We start from the raw sequence: 21,975 nt of genomic DNA on the forward strand, positions 1-21,975 counted from the left end.
GTCCTTTGTTGTGTACCCAAAATCATTCCGTAACTGTGTTGACCTTCTGTGCATCATCGCAACCTTCTTTCCATTGGCGGTAATGCACCAAAAATATTTGCAATTGCCAAAGGACAGAAGAAGAAATGGAAGTAGTAGTACAAAGTACATTAAACCAACGTTTTGTTTTACAATTCCCAATTCAGGTCTTGTTGAATCCATGTCAGAGTCGTGGTTTATCAAAGGTCACTATCTGCACGGCCAATGAAAAGGCAGTTTAGAACAGTAGATTTGATCATGAATCGAGCAAGAGAGATCATTTACTGTATCCATGTCAAATGAAACATAGGTTACAAAAACAATTTGTCATTTTATTGTTTAGTCCCTGTTCAATTGTAGAGTGCCCCACAATATCAAGTCTCGACCCGGCCCATTTTTCAATCCCCCTTTGTTGGTGTGTCATTGATGGCCATTGATTGGACACGTCCAACCGGAAAAGCTTTATAACCTGTTGACCCAGAAAATAAGTATTACACACCATGAAACCTCAGCTGTGCTACAACTCAAGTGGACACGCATGCCCTTGAGCTAGTTAACTAAAAGGATTTTTCGAAACAAACCAAATATCCCAGAGCAGATTGAAAAGTGGGATGGATCGTTCATGAGCTCTTCATTTGCTCGCATTATCTCTACCTCGCTGTTGCAAGGTGGAAGCTATCTCGACGACGACGCTCAACAAAATAACAGTCTCTTTTCTCTTCAGGCTGGCAGCTCACCATGACGGATGTGAAGTTGTCTCCAATACACATAATGGACTTGGCAAGGTCCAGGCAGGCTAAGCATAGGCCGTCTACTCGACTCCGCCATCCAATCACCTTATTCTAATGCTATTGCATTGTTTAGTCAACCGGCCTTCCATTTATTTACATTAACCCAAAACCACACCGCTATCCCACGGATGCACTTAATAGAATTACTAGGTATTGTGCACCACATTTCAAACACATAGGCCATTTTAAAGAGTCACTCAGCCTACTCTCACCTGATGATACCTCACTTGCTGTCAAAGTAATAGCAGCACATCATGCAGCCTCTTTCTATCAGATAGAATTAACTGTTATAACTCTGGCTCCCACTGACACTTTGTTTATACAGGCCGCTCCAAAAGTATTGGAACCACGAGGCCAACTCTTTCCTTTATGATGCCGACTGAAAATAACTGGGTTTGACATAAAGATTAGTGGTACGAGATCTGCAGTTTCATTTTCATTTCCACGTATTCACATCTGGATCTAAAGCAGTACTTCTGAGATCTTTTTTGTATCTGTGTGTGTGTGTGTGTGTGTGTGTGTGTGTGTGTGTGTGTGTGTGTGTGTGTGTGTACACTGTATATATAAAAGAGATTAGCAACTGCACTACAATTTTATTTCTTCCGCCCACACTGCGGAGAACCCGGAGAAAACCCACGCAGGCACGGGGAGAACACGCAAACTCCACACAGATGCAAAGATCAAATCCGCGACCTCAGCAGTATGAGGTAGACACGCTAACAACCGGACCACCGGGCTGCCCCGAACGAACATTGTTAAATTTATTAAATTAACTTGGACTTAATCGTCTCTGTTTACCCTGTGATTGGATGGCAACCGGTTCAGGGTGTCCGCCGCCCATTGCCCGAAGACAGCTAGGATAGGCTCCATCACCCCCCACGACCTATATGAGGATTAAGCGGATCGGAAAATGGATGGATAGATGGATGGATGAACTGAAATTCACGGGAATAACCCGTACTTGCAATAACAGCAAGAAGCCTGTGACTTTACCAGACTGTTGCATTCTTCATTTGAAATGTTTTTCCAAGCCAGTTCATGCTTGTTTCAGTTTTGGTTTTGGGTTTTTTTCCCTTGAGTCCTCTTAAGGAGGTAAAATGCTGACTCTATTGCGTTAAGGTCAGGTGATTAACTTGGCCAGTCTAAGACGTTCCACTTTTCCCCCTTGAAGAGGTCCTTTGTTGTGTACCCAAAATCATTCCGGAATTGTGTTGACCTTCTGTGCATCATCGCAACCTTCTTTCCATTGGCGGTAATGCACCAAAAATATTTGCAATTGCCAAAGGACAGAAGAAGAAATGGAAGTAGTAGTACAAAGTACATTAAACCAACGTTTTGTTTTACAATTCCCAATTCAGGTCTTGTTGAATCCATGTCAGAGTCGTGGTTTATCAAAGGTCACTATCTGCACGGCCAATGAAAAGGCAGTTTAGAACAGTAGATTTGATCATGAATCGAGCAAGAGAGATCATTTACTGTATCCATGTCAAATGAAACATAGGTTACAAAAACAATTTGTCATTTTATTGTTTAGTCCCTGTTCAATTGTAGAGTGCCCCACAATATCAAGTCTCGACCCGGCCCATTTTTCAATCCCCCTTTGTTGGTGTGTCATTGATGGCCATTGATTGGACACGTCCAACCGGAAAAGCTTTATAACCTGTTGACCCAGAAAATAAGTATTACACACCATGAAACCTCAGCTGTGCTACAACTCAAGTGGACATGCATGCCCTTGAGCTAGTTAACTAAAAGGATTTTTCGAAACAAACCAAATATCCCAGAGCAGATTGAAAAGTGGGATGGATCGTTCATGAGCTCTTCATTTGCTCGCATTATCTCTACCTCGCTGTTGCAAGGTGGAAGCTATCTCGACGACGACGCTCAACAAAATAACAGTCTCTTTTCTCTTCAGGCTGGCAGCTCACCATGACGGATGTGAAGTTGTCTCCAATACACATAATGGACTTGGCAAGGTCCAGGCAGGCTAAGCATAGGCCGTCTACTCGACTCCGCCATCCAATCACCTTATTCTAATGCTATTGCATTGTTTAGTCAACCGGCCTTCCATTTATTTACATTAACCCAAAACCACACCGCTATCCCACGGATGCACTTAATAGAATTACTAGGTATTGTGCACCACATTTCAAACACATAGGCCATTTTAAAGAGTCACTCAGCCTACTCTCACCTGATGATACCTCACTTGCTGTCAAAGTAATAGCAGCACATCATGCAGCCTCTTTCTATCAGATAGAATTAACTGTTATAACTCTGGCTCCCACTGACACTTTGTTTATACAGGCCGCTCCAAAAGTATTGGTGTGTGTGTGTGTGTGTGTGTACACTGTATATATAAAAGAGATTAGCAACTGCACTACAATTTTATTTCTTCCGCCCACACTGCGGCCCTGCTGGCCAGTCCGCTGCTGAGTCCGAGCCTGATACTGGTGCACAGCTGATTGTTACTGGGGCATATTGTGCCCCTATAAATGGGGTCTAGTTACGCCTATGGCAAGCAGTTTTCAATGACTGAATGTGTAGCCAAACGCACAGCCGATGGCAGTGAAATAAATGTTAGCCACATAGCACAAAGCCTGCAAAGTATCACGAAAGAAAAATGCAAATTTGCCGTGATGTCAAGGAGTCACAGACTTAATGTAGTTATTTCTGGCAAATCATTTTCAACTAAATGTGAAATATGATTCACTTAGGTTTGTCGCAGTCTATGCCAATACTTTTGCACACTTCACATTTTGTCACGAATAATGCTGTCTTCGTCATGTACTAGATTCTGTTGATCTGGTGGGTCAAAATTATCTTCTAACGTCAGCGCCAAATGTTTTCAGTGTACAGTGAAATTAAAGGAATTGGTCTCACATTTTTTGTTTTATTTTGATTTTATTTTTGGAGGGGAATATGTATTTAAATGTTATGTTTTATGTTACGTGCATATTAATAGCTCACAAAGCGCATTTTTGCTCAATTACCACCAGTTTTACTCTGTTCCTTTTACCATATTGGAAACATTCACTCTTAATGGAAACGGGCTGTCATTTATAAAATCATAATTTCTTAATCTAATTTGAGGTAATGTTGCAAACCAGCAGCCAAACAGACAAACAACAATTCAATATGAACATGGCCTGAAAGTGGCCCAATCTTCCCCTTGACTTCCTGCATTCTTCAAATCTCAACAATGTAATGCCATCGTATTAAACAAATAAGTATCATATGCTTGATATCGCAATTTCAGTAGCCTCAAAATTGCCTCATGGCCAGCTTTTTTAATAATATTAAACATGGTGTGTTTGGGTTTATTTGGAGTGACTCATGTCTGAGGTCAGAGGAAATGAGCAATTCCTTTGTCCCCTCGCTGCTACCCGCTGTTAAACTATTACCGATAAAAAACAACCATAAACTCTCAGCCTGTGGGTGTGCCCTGCTTGGTGTATTAACAAGAAGCTTCTTCTTTGTCCTATTCCTTGGCCAATTGATTTTTGTTTGTAAAATTAATGTAGTCACTGTGAGGTTCTGGAGGTCAAGTTTGACGGGTTTGAGCAGATGAGGGGCGGTGCTGGGCAAACAAGCAAGTCAAGGGCCTCCAGAGTCTGCCTGATGAAACTTACTGTGGACGTGTTTTAGGGCGGAGCCTGCAATAGCTCATGATGAATTGTCACAATGTTTCATACACAAAATACATCTCCATATAATTGACCAGTGGAGTGCATTGGCCCATTTATTGAATGTACTCAGTCACAACAATGTTGGTCGGGACTGTTGCCCTTGTTTTATGTTGTATATTTATCTCATTTTGTTGGTACCGAGTTGAGCCACTGAAAGAGTACTTTTCCCCCTTGAAGGTCCTTTGTTGTGTACCCAAAATCATTCCGTAACTGTGTTGACCTTCTGTGCATCATCGCAACCTTCTTTTATTAAATTAACTTGGACTTAATCGTCTCTGTTTACCCTGTGATTGGATGGCAACCGGTTCAGGGTGTCCGCCGCCCATTGCCCGAAGACAGCTAGGATAGGCTCCATCACCCCCCATGACCTATATGAGGATTAAGCGGATCGGAAAATGGATGGATAGATGGATGGATGAACTGAAATTCACGGGAATAACCCGTACTTGCAATAACAGCAAGAAGCCTGTGACTTTACCAGACTGTTGCATTCTTCATTTGAAATGTTTTTCCAAGCCAGTTCATGCTTGTTTCAGTTTTGGTTTTGGGTTTTTTTCCCTTGAGTCCTCTTAAGGAGGTAAAATGCTGGCTCTATTGCGTTAAGGTCAGGTGATTAACTTGGCCAGTCTAAGACGTTCCACTTTTCCCCCTTGAAGAGGTCCTTTGTTGTGTACCCAAAATCATTCCGGAATTGTGTTGACCTTCTGTGCATCATCGCAACCTTCTTTCCATTGGCGGTAATGCACCAAAAATATTTGCAATTGCCAAAGGACAGAAGAAGAAATGGAAGTAGTAGTACAAAGTACATTAAACCAACGTTTTGTTTTACAATTCCCAATTCAGGTCTTGTTGAATCCATGTCAGAGTCGTGGTTTATCAAAGGTCACTATCTGCACGGCCAATGAAAAGGCAGTTTAGAACAGTAGATTTGATCATGAATCGAGCAAGAGAGATCATTTACTACTCATGTCTGAGGTCAGAGGAAATGAGCAATTCCTTTGTCCCCTCGCTGCTACCCGCTGTTAAACTATTACCGATAAAAAACAACCATAAACTCTCAGCCTGTGGGTGTGCCCTGCTTGGTGTATTAACAAGAAGCTTCTTCTTTGTCCTATTCCTTGGCCAATTGATTTTTGTTTGTAAAATTAATGTAGTCACTGTGAGGTTCTGGAGGTCAAGTTTGACGGGTTTGAGCAGATGAGGGGCGGTGCTGGGCAAACAAGCAAGTCAAGGGCCTCCAGAGTCTGCCTGATGAAACTTACTGTGGACGTGTTTTAGGGCGGAGCCTGCAATAGCTCATGATGAATTGTCACAATGTTTCATACACAAAATACATCTCCATATAATTGACCAGTGGAGTGCATTGGCCCATTTATTGAATGTACTCAGTCACAACAATGTTGGTCGGGACTGTTGCCCTTGTTTTATGTTGTATATTTATCTCATTTTGTTGGTACCGAGTTGAGCCACTGAAAGAGTGACCGTTGAAGCAACAATGTCGTGTTTACATCATTAGCTCCTCGTTTTAAAGTGCAAATTATGCAACATATTAACTCATTCGCTGCGAGACTTCCCCATATTGCTCGCCTCTTTGACTCAAGACCCACAGGCTGCTGCGTTCGATGACAATATGCCATAAGCACCAAACCTACCAAAAGAAAGCCTCGCTTATATGCTTTCATTAAACAAAAGCACCAAGCACCATGAATTAGTTGATCTTGAAGTCTCTCGCGGTTGCTCGATTCACATTGTCCTCCGCGTAACATATTTTGCAGAAGCATGTCTTTTCATAGGTGCCATTTTCGGGATGTTGTTTTGCATATTACACTTAGTATATACTACACACACCGACTGGGGGCGTGCCTTTAGCGTCCTCTTTCACGCCTACTTTAACATTCCATGCTGTCCTCAGTTATGTCCACCTGTCTTCTATATAAGCAGCGTGTCGTCACAACCTCAGTCAGTTAAGCGGACCCCTCATCAAAGTCACACAACAGCATTCACAGATTTTAGTACTCGGTGCATACACACAGCGACCCACATTATTTGGCGCCCCGTCCATTTTGGAGACAATTTAAGACACTTAAGTGTGCCTTTTGATCGTGAAAATATGGTACTACTTTTTAATAGGGTTCATGTCAGTATTGCAGTCGCACGCTGAATGCACCGTTCTGTCGCTAATTACCAATGATCCAAGAGTCCTCTAATTAGATCGGATGTTGTGCTCTTTCAAATAAATTCTAGCATCTTACTTTGAACTGCCTAATTACATTTATGATCTTTGCAACAAAAATTGAACTCTTTAGCCAACTTAGAATAAAGTGCTTCTTGAAGGAATGCTGAGAAATTAGCCGGTTTTCTACTTAACCCATACAGTGGAACTGCTATGTTTTAAGCGGAAAAGACTGGTGGAGTACATTTACCCAGCTTGAGCAATTGTGTCTGTCATCATACTGTCATTGAAGATGATTGCCATTAGCCATGCACAGTAGATGGTTGAGCAGAATTGTTGACTTGGTTTCGCAATAAGATAAAAAAACCTTTATTAGTCTCGCAATGGAGAAATTCCCAATCATTACCTCTGACCCTTCTTTTGCAGTGGTAGATTGTTAATTCCTGGGTAAGGTTCTTATATCAACAGCATTTTGGACTTTGATTTGAATTCTCTGTGAATAGTATTGTGCATTTGGTGAGAAGAATGAACACCACCTCAAAAGACTGTTACTTGCATTAGTGACATACTGTAGCTACCAACTGGTTAGCTGACAATTGCTCGTCGGTTTTGATCAAGAGCCTCAAAGGTAACGTGAAAATGTTACTTAAAGGGGCCAACTCATACTAAATGAACTTTTCTGAACTTTTAGCCGCATGTTAAAATGTGAATTCCTCACCAAGAACACCCCCAAAGTCGTATTTTCCTCCATCCATCTCGTAGCATTCTTGCTCATTCTTCCTATCTATCTATCTATCTATCTATCTATCTATCTATCTATCTATCTATCTATCTATCTATCTATCTATCTATCTATCTATCTATCTACATAGTACAGTAGTGTGTAGTATTGTCGAATATACAGTAGTTACTATATTGTAGCTTTTTGTCTCTATAAGGTGTGATAGCTGCATTAATGGTCATGTCATTGGCTGTGAATTCCCTTTGGATACATACCCTCAAAGTCTTAAAGGGGGGCGTAACCTCTGCTCTCTTTCCATTTCTTTCCCCATATATAACAAGTACGCGTTGGTGTATGTGCCGTGTGCGGCTACCATGTGACCTAATGATATTCGGTGCAATACAGTACCACCTGCTCAGCTGTTACTTGCATATTTTTCCTTCAAATCCTCTTTTCTTCATGCAATGCTTTGGTTATATTTACAGGATAGGTTTTGCTGCCACTCTTGCCCCTGGCACAGGTCTCCGGTTCACGCGCATCTCAAAGCTCTTAAGTCTTAAGAGGGATCATGTAAAAGGCCGGATGCTGTGATTGTACGGATAAAAAGAAACATCTGCGTAAGGAAAAGTCTTCTGTTGTTCGCTTTTTGAAATTTATTATTATAATGATACAATAAGAGGCTGAGACTAATGACATAATTTCTTGATATCTAAGAAGCCGAGGGTGCATTTACATTTGCTTTTTATGCGGCGTCCATGTGCTCTTAGTGGCAACGCACTCGAGTATAACTAAGCTAGCATGGAGGATATCCAACCGTTTAGATCAAGCCTCTGGGAATTTTACATAACACATCATTGGCGCACATTGGTTTTTACATAAAGACAAAGAAGGTCACAAAGAACCACTGGACGGGCTTCTTAGCCTCAGACGAGCTGCTGCCCGTGTTTTGCAGAGTCCTCTAAAGCTTCACGCTCCTGTGGTCACTGTTGTGCTCAAAGAACGCCTCTGCTCATACCCAGACAGAACACAGACAGAAAGCTGCTTATTTTTTTTTTTTTTCATACAAGAATAATAATATTTCGCCGGCTTTTTTTGGAGCCTAAATCTTCAGCGCAGCTCAACGTCTCGGCCCGAGGAGATAAACTTACTTCGGCTGTCCGTGTGTTGATGAAGCTGCTATATTTTATCGACGGTTCACGCTCACCATCCAAACAAAATTACATTCATTTAGAAAGAGCTCTACGAAAGCAATCGAAAGATTCTTAATGCTCAAAACAAAAGACCTTTCCGATAGATTGATCTCATCGGTGACAATGGAGCACGACTAAGATACCACAAACTAATATTGTCCACTCTATTTATTTCCGACTCGGTGTGTGTAATATAACTGTATATCACGGCTCTGCCAAAGGGGGCATTTTGTCATTCCAAAGCCTCTTGACAGAGCCATCTTGAGACAGAAGCTGACTGATTACTTTTTCCAGCTGACACCACATGACATTTGCCCCAGTTGTCTTTGCTCAATACAAATTATATGACATTTTGTGTTCTGTTGTCTGTCGCCTTTAGTCTTGCTGTTGTACGTGTGTCTGTGTACATTTAAACACACACACACACACACACACACACACACACACACGCACGTGCGCGCGCACACACAAGGCAAGCAAGAAACTTTTGCACAGAGTAATGCTAAACTTTCAGGATTCTTTATTCGAACCACAGCAGCCTCTTAAGATCGGTGCGCTTCCATTCCTTTCAGTCTGCATGATCCTAATTCGATCAATTATTTCACAAATGAGGCCACGTGAATAGGCGCAATATCAAATCAGTTAAAAATATAGATTGATGAACAGTCCATGACAGCATTAGCAGCCTCTTCAGATCACAGACAGAAAAAGAAATCAATGAACTTGAGGGCCTGTCATTTGCACAGGCCTATTTCCTTAATGGGAATGTGTTTCAGATGGGAATTCCAAGTTGAAATATTCTTTTTGATTATTGGACATCCATAGCCAAATGTGATTTACATTAATGAGGATAAGTGTATTAAAGGTATTTTTATCTCCCGGTAAACGAAACAATTGAATAATGGCCATGGCAAGCAAGCAGTGGTCTGAGATTATATAGAGGATGTAATGTCACTTTAATTATCTCAGTTGTTAGGACTTTTGAGTTCGATCTTATTAGTAAGATATTCATCATCTTCATGTCCTCTTTTAATATGATGACATTTTTAAGACCAGACACCATTGTTTCTGCTTACCACCTCTGGCAAGTAGGCTACAATGCCACCCATATAAGTTGTTTTGCAACCCGTGTGAACATCAACACATCTTTGTGAAAGAGCAGGTGTTTGAATGTAACATTTTTACATTGAAATAAATTACATATTTTTATACAGTGCCGAAAGTCTTTTGAAATAAACCATTTGAAAATTAGATTCTAGGTTTGTGTTTTTTACTTTGACTTAAAGTATAACCGAAAAAAGATGTGTGTAATAGAGGCTAGCAGTAAATCTTCCCTTTCAGCTGTGCGTGTGCGCAATCACGTATTGCTTTAACCCTCTCAGCACACAACAAATCTACACAGCACATTAAAAAAAACACACACACACACACACACACACACACACACAAATAAAACTCTAACCTGAGCTCCTTTTGGCATTTTTGCATTTTCATATTCACCTCCGACAAAGAAATTAAAAAGTTGATATGGCGCATGAAATGATGGAACGTGAAGAAGAAAAAAAGGACAGAAAATGGTGAAAGTGTCAGAGCATTTCATATTGAAATGTGTATCGTGTTGTCTAATCATTAGCTGGGTTTCCATTGCCTTCAGAAGTACGCAAAACGCGAACGGCACAACAGCAAACTGGCCTCAGAAACAGAAATTTCCAAAAAAATATTGCAAAAGGTTTTTCGGCTCTCATGTGGTGGTTTTTGAGATGAGTCAACATTTTTCGCATATTTCATTGATTCGTTGCATATGACAAGGCCTCCAGCAGCCTTGCCCAAGTGGCGGGCGCAGCGAACGCTGTTCCGCGGCCCCAGGGGAATTGACAAAATCCGGGCAGTGGAGCGCGGGGGTGCGACGGAGACCCACGCCCGTGGGCCTCCCGATGCCACCGTTATCCCAGGCTTTTTGAGACCAAACCGGAGCCGGTTGCGGCGCACCGCCGGCGGGGGATGTGCGCCCAGGTCTGGGATTACCCTCCTCGTTTGTTGTGGTTGTATCCCGCGTGTGAACTGTGCGGGCCCCACCCCCATTAACCGCTCAACGGTTTCACGCCCTGTTGCGAGTATCTATGTATTTCATTTGAATTTTTTTGCAACTTGCCTACATCGTGCAACTTATTATGGACTGGTGTGATTCTGGTTTGATCACCGTGTGCATGTCTGATGTTGCTCACCATGGTCCAAGGAATCCTCAGGGACTTTGTGTAAAGATGAGCACTGCAGTCGCACCATTTCGAAACAGGTGGATTCAATATGTCCCTATTGTCAAGCTCCACAGAATGTTCAACAGGGTCCTAACCCCCAGAGGGGAAATCTCATTTACTGCGTAGCAGCACCATTTTAATAAATAGGCAGTTGAAATGCACGTAATGTGAGCACAAGTTTCTGAGCAAAAATTACTGCTCACTTCCAATTGGGGCACCAAGCTGAGATCATGAATTTCAGATTATTCTTCCAGTACACTTGAAGTAGTGCATGTTTTATCTAAAAATTCAACTGATACATCATCTGATCGATATAACGTGAAGCATTATACTTTTGCCGTGCTTTATACGATGGCAAATACAAACTATGCTGTCACGAAATAGAAAACAGGGTGCTATAGTGCATTTCAAAAATTTTAACAAAGTTATCAAACTCTTCTTTCTTGATTAGCCCGGACCATAATGTGGTCTTGGGGGAGAAAAGCCCATTTTAAAGTCCAATGTATTCATGTTTTTTTTGTTTTTTTTTGTGTGTGTGTATGTGTGTGTGCGTTTGATTTAGTTGGACGTCAGTGCTGTGACGGTTTTATTGCTTTAGACCTCTGCCGGGCAGGTTAGTGGAGGGAGCGCACGACTGATGAGCATGGCAGGAAATTGGCAGATGGAAGCATCCATTTCACCGCTAATTAGGGTGTCCAGAAGCCCGCCGACTGACAGGGTTCAACTGGGCAATGTAGTGCCTGCCAGCTCCCATCCCGTGCGCTTTATAAAATGCTCTTTAATTCCCCGGCACAATGTCATTAACTTTGTAAGTGGATGAACACAATGGACAAGCAATTTAATTAACTTCTACCATTGAATGTTGGAGGGGAGACTAAATGAAATTAATGCACAATATTTCCCAGCGAGGCAGCCAACCTTGGGAGTGGGTCTGGATTGTTGGCAGGTCAGGCGCTGCCATGGGTTTGTCCTGTTAGGCCTTGTTTAGCCCCATCCATAATATTTTCCTCAAACGTAAATAAAATCAGTGGTTTTCAGATCAATCATGACCGCGTGTCGCTCTGCATTCGGGGAGATTTCACAATGATGAAGTGAAAGCCTGGAAACACGCCGCCAAAAGCTTTCATGGTCTCCAAATGTAAACTACAGATATTATATCAGACCTTTACGGCAATGGGCGATTGCTTGAAATGTAATCAATAAATGGATAGATTGAATTTGGCAAATTTCATCAATGCTGCAATCTTCTTTTCTATGTAGTTATATTACAGTATTGTAAACATCGCAATTTGCATTTTCTATAAATTGTGTGGAAAAATTGAGGCAAATTTGGACATTTAAAGTCATATGCAGTTTATTTTTTTTTCCAGCTTTCAATTCGGGCTGGACGATGATAGAAATCATATTTATCGTGGAATTATTTTGATTGAGATTAAAATAACGCTGAATAAAATGATTATTCATTCAAACCCCAAACCACCATGAGAGCCTCATGCCCGTTAAACACTTGATTCTTAAAGTCTCTCTTCTTTTTGTCAAGTTCAAAATGATCTCGTGAATATCATGTGAAAAGCCTCTCGCATTTGCATTTTGCTTTATCCGTACCTTTGATGGCTTGCATCTTTGCACACGTTCAAGAAGAGATGAGGGGCATCCATTATCTATTTATTTCATCACATGTATTCTGTCTTTATTTTCACAAGTCTTGGGAAATGGGTGTTAGTACGACAAAAAAAAAGTCCTTGTATCCTTGAATTTTGAGAAAAGTCAAATTCCTTGATTCCTTGACAACTCAACTTTAAATACAAACTTGAAAGGAGAGCGAGAAAATAAAGTAAAATAAGAATATACTAAATAATAACAAGAAATAAGAACTAACACAGATAATGGATGGAAATAATCACTATTCCGTGCACACCTTGGCCTCTTAGGGACGTGTATGCATGGGTGCAATGAGATCAGGAGAAAGTTGCAAATTCAACACTATTATATAAAACTCGTTTTTCACAGATTGCAGATATTTTGTGCCTTTGGGCATTGTCTTGTTACCTGTGTTTATGTGTGAATATTTGTTAGTTCCGTCAGAAACTGGAACAATTTTACCCTTTTCTTTGACATGCCAAAGTCAGCAGTGTTTAGAAACTAAAAATATTTTGAAAATATGTTTCAACATGGGAATTATTGCATTGTTCCAATCGTAAAAATTGAAAAACCTTTATTTGCTGCGACCAACCAAGACACAAAGCTTCATTTAAAAATGGAACCCAAATACGGCAAGTAGAATAGAGTGGACCCCCATTTTTCACAGGGTATAAGAACCAGGCTGAACCATGACTTGCAAAAATCCGTGTATCATTAGGGCACATCAACGTAACTGCATTGGAAAAGGAAAAGCACAAAAACGTTGTTTTGACCCAAAATATTTTTGAACAAACAGGGGTATACTGCCGATAAGCAGTTTTCACGTAAAACAAGGGCCCCCTCCCACCCCCCCATACAGACACAAAATTATAAAAACTATATATTTTTTAATAACAAAAAATAAATCCGCATATTTGTGAATCTGCGGGTGCCGCAACATGACAACATGGGAGTCTACTGTATAACTAAAAAAAATGTTTCCATAACATCTTCTTTTGTACATTAAAAAAAAAAAAAAAAACGATACAAAGCAACACCATCAAGTAAAGAACGGCCCAAATTAACCGGTCAAAAATTAGGTTCCGTCAATCAAACAGGAGACTCGAATGTGGACGTTTCAATCCTTACGTACCGGATCTGTTCAAACGCAGGTAAAATGAATGTCATTATCACTTTGAAATTACGTTAAGAAGCCATTTTCTTTCTGATCAGTTTAATACATTTCACTTGATGTCCCATACGTGTGTTGTGTAACAAACAGCCCCGCAGTTGAGAAAGGGCTTATTCAGGACCTGAAAGATGGTTCCAATACTTGGGCCTCCTTCTAATCACAGGAAGTGATAGAAGTAGTTTTAATGAGAGTTTGTGTGTGTGTGTGTATATCCAGTCAGGCTTTCCAGGCAGCCAATGAATAATAGACATTGTGGCTCAATACTGTGAATACTCAATCAATGGCTCCGTGAGAGGGCCTTGGCAAACACATATGGCAGATTGGGGGTGGGCAGTGTACTCTGCAGCAGTAGAAAATAGTAAGACCGCTCCATCTCGATCAGTGAGCTGAAAACGCACACCGTTTCTATTGATGCCGCTTACTTGTGTGGCGTTGATGACAAAACAAGCTGTTTGTGCAGTATTGGACGCTTTGTGGAGAGAGGCTTTGGTGAAGGTGTTCATTTAGCCCAAGATGTTGCATATTAATTGGCACAATACTGGAGGAAAAGGGCAAAAATGGAAAAAGGAATATAGACTATTGCATTCAGTTGTTACTAGTAAAACAATTGAGGTGGACCATTTGCCCTTCAACTGCCTTTTTACTGATTTGACGTTGTCCACACACATAATTCATTGTTTCTCCTCTTCAGATATTTGACATACCGTATTTTTCTGGTGCGCCTTGTGTATGGTCATTACGGTAATATGTCGACCCCAAGATGGCTCCTTGCTGGAGACATGCTTACCAATGTTATAACTTGCTGTTGGTTCAGTGAACTGTGTTGCTGCTTTTGTGATTTCCTCGTTTGTGAATACAGTACACAACAAGGGAATAAATAACAAAACACTTCTGAGACGGTCCAGTCTCCTACATTTTACTGACATCTGATGCTTCTGTTGGAGCTACGCTCAAGGAAATGCCAAAATAAATTCTGCAGGGGGCTATAGAATTTATTTTGTGATTTCCTCGCTTGATTTTCTGTTTTGATTCGTTATTTTGAATTTTCGTAGTTTCATTGAAGTAATCATGAATTTAGGTTTTTCGGAGGCGGTCATGAACGCCTCTCGACTCGAATGGACGGAGTGTAGCTCCATCTAGTGGATGCATTGTAGATTGCGCCTTATATGAAAAAAATTACAAAATAGGCCATTCATTGAAGGTGCGCCTCATAATCCAGTGCACCTTTTAGTATTCCAAATGGTATTTTCCTGACTGGTAACGTTTTTGTTTTTGCCAATGGGGATTTGGATCGGGCTGTGGTTCTTCCACATCTCAACCACAATCAACCACTAATTTGATGTCACTGCATCTTTTTGCACAGAAGTGTCCCCTCATCTCAGACAATTCTGTCTTACGCACTGAATGAAGTATACATGCCAAGAAGGAATGGCACATTTAGATAGCAGCAAAACAGGCCCCTCTCCATTTATGTGCTGGACAGAACCTTGAGCCTGTCTGCAGTTTTTCCTATTAAAAACCTCACTGGACGGTGAGCACACAAACCCATTATGCCCCACGTTGTTAGTGGCTGTGGGACAGCAGAATATCACTCGGAGAAGCTGTACAGTGACACTCTGATGACACTGGAGTGCGTATGTGGCAGCTCTCTTGGGACTGGTAGCTTTCCCCTCGCACATATTGGAGGTGAGACCTTGAAGAAAAATTATTACTTTTATGTTTGCTTTATGGCCCATTTTTCACGTTAAATGCAGAAAATCTATTCAGAGGTCACAGAAATCCTGCTTCTCTCCATTGGCCAGAACTAATTCCTGCAGCCCTCGGTATCGATAAAGCATTCATGGGAGCAAAGTATGCAGGCTATGTACTGCAGCACTCAAGTCTCTATTTTCTACTAGCCAGTCTATTGGGACTTCTTCAGCTCTTATCTGCCCGGGTATTAGAAATGTCAACTGCACACTTGCATGAACACACACACACACACACACACACACACACACACACACACACACACACACACACACACACACGCACAAAGGAGAGCGGAGCCAATGTTCCCTTATCTCCGAGTGGCATTGGCAATACAAGTCGTGATAAGAGATAGGATTGGCAGAACAAGCCATAAAATCCAAGCTTTTATGGTGCAGTTATTGTCTTTCTGTCTCCAATTAAGGTGATTACTCATTTTCCCTTAGCTCCCCCTCATCATGCACCTAATAGACTGCATTTTCCTAATGCGGGATTAAGTAGCCGCTGTGGCAGTGGGGTTGATAAATATGTAAAATATACTTTTAATTATTTCATGGAAATGTGGCAGCTAATCAATAAAGTGAGACGTGACAAACATACCTTTGACACAGACCTTTGTAAAGCTCTTGGTAAATGATCAGCATGGCCTGTCAGCGCAGCCAAGCCCTAATGAATATTTGGTGCCTGTCATGTTAGGAGACAAATGGATTAATTGTAGCTTGCTAATATAATAGCTTCTTCATGAAGAGCCATGCAGTGAGGCAGATGAGAGGGAGCCTAGCAAGCCACTTGGTTTTGGAACCTTGATGTAAATAGGATCTTTGCATCAAGGTTGAGGGTTAAGTAGTGTACAGAAAGCTACTAAAGGGTAGTTGTCCATTCATTTGTTCCCATCCAATTGCCTTAAGAATGGCTCGTTAAAGGAGAAGCAGAGGAATATCATTTCTAATGTCATTTAATTGATGCTTTGATGAGACTGTCCTTTTGCTCTTTAAGGCGTGTTTTTGGGAGGATCTATCTGTCTATCGATCGGTCGATCGATCTGTGTATCGTGGTTGTAACGATACATCTATTTAATTGATGTGTTATCAGTTTTTTTTTTTTTTTTTTTTTTTTTTTTACATTTTGCAGTCAACAGAGGTGAGTTGGTTTTAAAATAAAATCCAATCAAAGAGCATTCTATTGTGTTTATTTGGAGTTACTTTTAATTAGGTTATTGACAGACAAGGCATCAATACTGGATGGGAATCGGCTTTATCGTTACGAATTGTATTACTATAAAAAAGGTGAGACACAGTAATCCCTCGTTTTTCACTGTTAATTGGTACCAGACCTCCCCCACGCATAACCCCCGCCGTCAAGAAAAGTGAAAAACTGCGAAGTATGATTTGCCCCAATGAGGGATTTTCGTGTTTGTAAGTGGCTGTAATGTTTGCATACAGTTAAATGTGAATCAGGATTTCACGGCTGTTCCTTAGTATGTTAGCAGCCTCTCTTGGTGAAGGACATAGACTACAGACCAGTTACGTGTGTGTACATGTGGGGCAAAGCTGGATGGAAGAGTCGCTGTCCACGATGTTGTTGTCTGTCTGATCACTGATGCTGTTGCAAGCAAGAAACATCACAGGTACCACCATGTTTAAAACGTGAAAACAGTGTTTATAGTTTACATATTTGAGACAGCGCGCCCTGGTGGTCCAGTGGTTAGCGCGTCAACCTCACAGTGCAGAGGTCGTGGGTTCGATCCCGTCTCCGGGAGTTTGCATGGTCTACCCGGGCCTGCGTGACATGCATGCATGACAGGCTGATTGAACACTCTAAATTGTCCCTAGGTGTGAGTGTGAGCCCGGATGGTTGTTTGTCTCTGTGTGCCCTGCGATTGGCCGGCAACCGGTTTAGGGTGTCCCCCGCCTACTGCCTGAAGATGGCTGGGATAGACTCCAGCACCCCCCGCGGCCCTTGTGAGGATGAAGCTGATCGGAAAATGGATGGATGGATATTTGAGACAGGAATGACAACAGAAGACATATTTACTTAAATTTTTTAATTATAAAACTTTATAAAATAATTAACATTCATGAACATTGCCTTCCGAGAGAGGTGAAGAGGCTTGTGTTGGTGGCATAGAAAGTAGCTCATAGTTAACTCGGAGGCTTTTGGTTCCCTCGAGACGCTTCTGCTGGAGCCGCTGACGGTGTAGCTGAAGTTTTTAAATTGCAGAAAAACATGGTGATGAGTTGCACTATGAAGTTCATTTTGTCTTCTTATTAGTTGAAATAGCTTTATGGTTTATTTTTCATCAGACAATGGTCTTTTTTTTCATGAAGAAAAAAAAAACTTTTGGCTGTCTCATCAGCCTTCACCTGAGCTGTCTGTGTCATGGCTTCCTTGTGACGTGTCTAAAAAACAGCTCACCAGGTCAGGAAACCTTCAAAATAATGCTACCCGGACAAGGCTGCGAACCAACTCCCTGCCGCCGCTGTTAAAGCAATCAACAATGTTGTCATTGGTCAATGTCGCGCTAATCACGTGCCTTGTTTGCATGGGCATGTACAAAGTCCCTGAGTCACGCAACTCTTTGTTCGGCATGCAGGGAAAACTCTCTCACTCATCAACATGAAACAACGCGTCTTGACACAATATGGTATTGGCTGTATTTTTTATTTATTTATTTTTAAAATTAATTTGGTGGTGCTGGGGGGTTGCGACACACTGAAGCCGCAAAACTTTGAGCGTGAAATGGCGAAGGATCACTGTATCGCTTTGTGTTGACCCGTAACGTCGAAATGTACTGTATTGATCAATAAACGTATAATTACACCCATAAAAAAAGCAAAAACAAATATATACCTGTGTGTGTGTGTGTGTGTGTGTGTGTGTGTGTGTGTGTGTGTGTGTGTGTGTGTGTGTGTGTATATAAATGTGTATATGTTTGTGAATTGCATTCCTTTTTTACCTTTGTAATTTTTCAATTTTATGAATTGAGCAGTGACTTTGAATCACAAATATTCGATAAACATGCTGCACATACTGTTTTTAAGCTCAGAACAAAATAATGCAAAAACAAATCTACCTTTTTCAGTTAACCCCACAATATTAAAACTGTGGGAGGCCCGGTGGGCCAGTGGTTAGCGCGTCGACCTCACAGTGCAGAAGTACCGGGTTCAATTCCCGCTCCGCCCCCCCTGTGTGGAGTTTGCATGTTCTCCCCGGGCCTGCATGGGTTTTCTCCGGGTACTCCGGTTTCCTCCCACATTCCAAAAACAGGCCCCCGCGACCCTTGTGAGGATAAAGAGGATCGGAAAATGAATGAATGAATATTAAAATTGTGCACAAAATTCTTGGGAAAGAATGATTTTCAGTTACAGTAATCAGTATTTACGCACACACTGGGCGTTCTTATCTATCAATGTATGTAAGATTTACGCTTTGTCGAACGAGGACAGACAAGCCAAAGACAAGTGCGCATAGTAGAGGTGGAATTTCTTGGAAACCAGGAAAAACTGGGAAGCTGTGACCTTGAGTATTGCCTTCGCCCAATGCTATTCTCTCTTATTCTCGAGCCCCCTCCTCTATCCGTCCCCCTTTTTTCTCTGTCCTCCATCAGAGCGAGGAAGTAGGGGAGCGCACAGGAGGTACAGGTCACCAGCCGCTCCCCTCATCAATTAAATGCGCGACAGTGTTTTTTTCCAATGGCTGAACTTATATGTCAAGGAGATGAGCAGGACCTCATGTTTGTGCTTTTGACAAATCAGCAAATGTTTAATCTCAAGATGTGCCAGCACTCATAAATAATGCAGGCTGGGCCCAGACTGTCTCCCATCCTGTCAGATAGAGGCGTTTTCTTCAGGCCTCGGCTGGAAAATACAGGAAGACTAAACTCATGCCCTGTCTCCTTTATCTGATCGAGCCCTCAAATCTTCACTTCATCACTTACCATTCATTTCCCGTTTCCCTTGCCATCCCCTACCTTGACTTCACTTCATGTCTATCCTTTGCTCTCTGGTTTTCGCCATTAACTTCTTTGCAATACCCATTAGTCTTCTAATTTGTACTCTTCTTTCTTGAAAAAGTTACTCACCAGCCTTTGCCAAAGAAGAGAAAAGAGACTCAGAATTATCCGAGCCCGAGGTTTGCCATCTCAAAGACATAGCGGATTGAGCCTGGGCTTTGCCTTCAGTTGCATTAAATTTAAATCGGGCCAACAGAAAGCAGTGTAGTGGACTGTGAACCGCATCAAATCCCCATCTGGGCGACTCACTTTTTCCTGGGAAAGTTTTCCGATTGTCCGCAGAGAAAATTTCAATTTTAAGCCTATTGAAGTGGATCTCTACCCGTTCAAAGGTTCCGCTGAATTTGTCCTTTAGTTAGCTGAAATTGATGAGTCGCCGCATTGGAAGAAGTACGTAGGGTGCATACACAGACCGCACTGTTTACTGTACTCCGGGTACTGTATATTCCCAATTCGACATCATTTCGTATATTACCAATTCGATGAGCAGCTTCCTTTGCTTCATCTTCTGTCTGTTGTTCTTTCAGGCGCTGGGGAGTTTCTACTTCATTCATGAGTCTTTGAAAAACATCCAGCAGTTTGATTTCAAAGGTGAGCCACACATATACATCACAGCAACAGACTCGAAATGGAATCCACCTATGGTGGCCCCTCATCCCTCCGCTGCATATCACATGCAACCATTTGCGGGCTATTCCTGCTTCAATCAAAATCAATGAGCTAAGATTGTCTTTGAGGATAATGTAAAAAGAGCGGTACCGAGTGGTAATGCTTATTAATATTAGGATTTAATTCATAAGATTTCGGGCCTACGGTAATGGTGTTCCGCAGGTTATTGGACAGTTACGGCAGTCTCATCAGCCTGCGGTGTCAGAGGGCCCCGGAGTCCTGTGGCCGCGCTAATTAAAGGAGGGATATAGATGTGGTGGCGCCTTGCTTCCTATTAGACCCAAGTCAGCGTTAGCGCCAGTTACCCCAGTGAAGGACAGGGCGATGGCAGAGGCGGCTTCCTTCAGAAAAGAAGACCACTACTCTGTGCATACTTCTAAATGATGATTTAGCGAAAACCTGACGTTTGGAATGGGGTTAACGTTTCATCTAAATAGTTATACTTAAATATAAGCTGCACAAATGTCTCTACGATGGTATGAGTAAAACTTTTTTTTTTCAAATCTTCAAAGATATGGTGCGTGTAAATTATTTTAATTATGAGATTGCGACCGACCAGTACCATGAATAATGGCACTGCTAGTGAAGCAAGCAGCCCATATTACTATCCTGTGTATTATACTTTCTCCTTTGTTGTGAAATTAATAGCTGCCTTCAGGGGTGGCGCTTCACTTTTGTCTTTTGGATTTTCTTACCCCTAACTTCTACGTTTTTTGACTACTACTGTACTAACCGATCCAACTTCAATTTTTTCGGCTCATTCGTATTACGATCATTTATCAAAAAAATTCATAATTCAAATCCAAAAATTTGTGGGTTTCAACCTCTAATTCCGAATTACTTTGACTGATTCCAATCGTTCCAACTTTAAACTATTCAGCTCATTTGCACTAAAAAAAATTAAAAATAAATTAAAGCTAAATATTAACTTTTTTTTGGGAGGGGGGCGGTCTAAGTTCCACATTTTTTGACCAAACTATTCCATCTGAAAACTGTTCATCTTATCCCTACCACAATTTATTTCAAATTTTCAAAACAAAATTCCCCAAATTAAGATTTTCTAAGGTTTTTAATCCCTTATTTCTTCATTTTTTGGACCGATTCAAACCATTCCTATATTAAACAGTTGAGCTTATCCCTCCTGCATTTTTTTTTTCAAAATTTCACAAAAAAAAAAAAAAGCAAAAAAAAGTATATATTTTGCTAGTTTTATTCCCCTGTAATTTCTTTCTCTTTTTGACCGATTCAAACTGTTCCAACTTTAAAATATTCTGCTTTTTTCACGATTTCCAATTTTTTTTTCACCTTTTTCCAGTTTAAGATGTATACCACATTTTGATTGTATAGATCAATTTACTACTTTTATATTATGCATACTAGAAAAACTAGTATGCATCATTTAAAAAAACTAAACATTTTGAATAAAGTTTAAATTAAAACAAAAGTAATTTGTAATTAGTGCACTAAAATTGAAAAAAATTTACAGAATAAAATTTAAGTTGCTTCCTCTGTTGATTGCATGCATTATTCTTCTATGTCTTATCGACTGCATCAATAACAAAGATGCTTGAGAAAAATCGAGGTTGTTATAGCACAAGGCTTAATGTCAGTCTGGACTCAACTGGTCTTGAATCTGTTCGCTTCAAGTTCTGCTTTCACACCAGCAGATGGTGCAGTTGTCTGTACAAGGGGGTTGCTCATTGTGCGCTCTAAATCCTTGTTTAGAGAATTCATTGGGGTCTTGAAAAAAATGAACCAATTTTTTTTTTTCATTTCTTCAATCAGCAAAGAAATATAGGAAGGTGGTTGGGAAGGAAACCTGCTCCGAGACCTTAGAAAGCACACCCTCCCTGGAAAAAGAGAAGTTTCCACAGGACTACTTTCCTGAGGTGAGTG

General features: G+C 41.1%; 1 protein-coding gene across 3 annotated transcripts in view; it reads left to right on the forward strand.

Annotated features, from left to right (window-relative positions):
• inpp5a (inositol polyphosphate-5-phosphatase A) overlaps positions 1–21,975 on the forward strand; it is a 182,477-nt gene that overhangs the window by 81,669 nt on the left and 78,833 nt on the right. For all 3 annotated transcript variants that reach the window (XM_019882042.1, XM_019882043.1, XM_019882040.1), the window contains exons 5-6: positions 19,938–20,001; positions 21,865–21,968. In XM_019882042.1, coding sequence (XP_019737601.1) covers positions 19,938–20,001; positions 21,865–21,968 — 168 coding nt within the window. The remainder of the gene's footprint in view (positions 1–19,937; positions 20,002–21,864; positions 21,969–21,975) is intronic.

The sequence above is a fragment of the Hippocampus comes genome, unplaced genomic scaffold, assembly GCF_001891065.2.
Source record: "Hippocampus comes isolate QL1 unplaced genomic scaffold, H_comes_QL1_v1.1 scaffold36, whole genome shotgun sequence".
Classification (NCBI taxonomy): Eukaryota; Metazoa; Chordata; class Actinopteri; order Syngnathiformes; family Syngnathidae; genus Hippocampus; species Hippocampus comes.